The 2,598-nt window shown below is 30.3% G+C and overlaps 1 protein-coding gene across 1 annotated transcript in view; it reads left to right on the forward strand.

The window, feature by feature from the left end:
* Window positions 1–814: 814 nt before the first annotated feature.
* Window positions 815–2,598, forward strand: part of LOC117167138 (facilitated trehalose transporter Tret1-2 homolog) — a 35,654-nt gene continuing 33,870 nt past the window's right edge. Inside the window, exon 1 of the mRNA XM_033351835.1 lies at window positions 815–1,058. Coding sequence (XP_033207726.1) covers window positions 830–1,058 — 229 coding nt within the window. The 5' untranslated portion in view covers window positions 815–829. The remainder of the gene's footprint in view (window positions 1,059–2,598) is intronic.

Consider the following 2,598-nt stretch of genomic DNA (forward strand, 5'->3'; position numbering starts at 1 on the left):
TATGATTTCGTAAAAATTTTCAAATTTGAAGAAATAAATCGAGTCAGTTTCAGAGATGTTCGAAAATTCATCTCTTTTGATAGAAAGTTAATCTTTTTTGGTTAAAAATGTAACTGGTTTGAAAAGTTTGTTTATTTGTTTGAAGGTTCATCATTTTAGTTGAAAATTCATCTCTTTCGCTGAAAATAGAACTATTTCGTTGCAAATTCATTCTTTTTTTTTTTTTTTTTGAAAAAAATAATAAATTTGCTAGAAAATATTTTAAAGAAAATTCGTCTTCTTTGGTAAAAATTTATTCTTTTTTGGGAAAAAAATGCAACTGTTTGGTTAAAAATTAATCTATTTTGGCTGAGAACTGAACTATTTCGCTAAAAATTGGTCTTTTTGGGTGAGATCAGACAATTTCGCCTTACAATGAACCTTTTATTTGCTTGAAAATTCAACTGTTTGGTTAAAGATTATACAATGTCATAAGCAAATTAAAGAAAAACATAAATATTCAGTCGAAACTTCTCTTTTTATTGATAATTGTTTTTCTCTCAAATCAAAAAACTACACTTGCGATTGATGATTCTAGTATAAGAAAAATACAAATGAACATCTGAAAAATAAGAAAAAAAACTTTAAAACTCATTTTCATCAGATTGGGGAAATATCGTAAGTTGTTATAAACAGTGTAGTAGTGAACAAGTCGATGACCTCGTGTTTTGGATTGAGTGCACTGCACCTAAATTGCACACTTTTCTAAAAATGTCTTATTGACGGTGTTTCAGTGGCGAGGTCGTTAAAGAGTGATACCGCGACAAGGTCCGCGGATTTGTGAGTGAGAATGGCCCCCACCAATACCGACCAAGAAATAGAGGGGCGTCCGTATAAAGACTATGACTACAGCCCTGTACCCGCAAGTGCAAGTTCTACTTCGGTAGTGTACCTTCCAACCACCCTCCCCAACGTTAAAAAGGATACCAGCAACGAGTCCCAGTGCGTTTATCATCAATTTCAAATCGACATGGCGGAAAAAGGTTCAAAAACTCTTCAATACCTTGCTGCTATAGCCGGTGAGTCCTCATCATTTTTAATATTAAATTTATTGTTTAAACACCCAAACAGAAAAAAATTACTTTCTGCGAAATGCATTATGTCATTTGTCAGCTACTTAATAACTGGAGAAAATAGGTGTAATTAGTCCATCAGAAGTGACAAACAGTATTAGTTTAAAAGCAGAAAATTAGATTTTCTCGGGAAAAAGTTCGGTAATGAACTAGAAATGGATTTTCCTCGTCGTGCATTTAAAGTTCGATTTAATCGCGCTTATTCAATACTCAACTTCAGTTTCTAAAAGAAGGTCGAATTCGATGTTGTTTTCAGATGCAACACAAAAGTTCCGGCGAGTCGCCTTATCATTTTTAATATTCAGTTTATTTCAAGTATAATTCACTCAGTAAGAAAGGACAAAACAATACTAGTTTTATTACGATATTTAAAGCAAACAGTTACTCTCAACGAAAATATATAATTTAATTTGACAGAAATGACAAAACAATAATACTTTTATTATATCATTAAAAGGAAACAGTTAAATTTGGTGGAAAAAGAATTTCGATAACGAATTCGAAATCGATTTTTATTTTTTCATTTATAAATTTAGATTTAATGTTGATTATTTAAAAGGTCAAATTCGGTGTTATTTTGAGTTTTTCAAAATGAAATGAAATAAAATTCACATTAGTGGTTTTCTGTGTTTCCAACATAATTTTCGATACTAGATTCGGGATATCCTGCTGTACTTATTTTGAACGAGGATTTCTCTATGTATCAACAGAAAAAACATTTTTCTCTTTGATAAAATGTAAACTCTGAATATTGTGTAAAATGATAAATCGCTAATCAGTAATCAATACTCGCAATTTAATTTTTATCTAACTCAAGTGTCATAGGAAAGACTTTCTGTTATTTTCCATTAAATCTTTTTGTTGTTCCATTCATTAGAGTGAATGGAAAAATCTTCCGCGTATTTTATCAAGTGATAAAATTACGTGAAACAGATCGATAACCTTCACTAATTCCTTCTTACATGCCTAAAACATTTAGATTTTATTGTCATATGTTGAATGGCTATATCTATAAAAAGTTCTCGATAAGGCATTTTTGAACATTAGGTTTGTTTAATAACAAACTAGAAATTAGCTAGTATTTAAACCTTATTCAGCTCGAGTAGTTATTGACATCGGCAACACGTGGAGTGTATAGTAAATTCCGATCTTGGAATCTCGACTGGAAGGTTATTTTTAATTACAAAAATCTTTGATTGTGATAGAAATCTGTGAAAGTAGTAAAAAGTATTAGGATTATTGTGTAAAGAAAGCGAAAAAACTATCTCTATACCCAATAGCAACGCTATTGTGAAAACATTTAAAGTATATAAGTTAATCATTGTATATCATATTTTCAATTTTTTTCGTGGAAACTTCTTACTGAACCTTGACTTTTTTGCGTGTATGTAATAACATGACTGATTCTTATCTTTTGAAAATTAACGTTGTTTTAAATGCATACGATAAGCAATAATCTACATTGGTTAGAAATACGCAATAGTTT

The sequence above is a fragment of the Belonocnema kinseyi genome, chromosome 2 (assembly GCF_010883055.1).
Source record: "Belonocnema kinseyi isolate 2016_QV_RU_SX_M_011 chromosome 2, B_treatae_v1, whole genome shotgun sequence".
NCBI lineage: Eukaryota > Metazoa > Arthropoda > Insecta > Hymenoptera > Cynipidae > Belonocnema > Belonocnema kinseyi.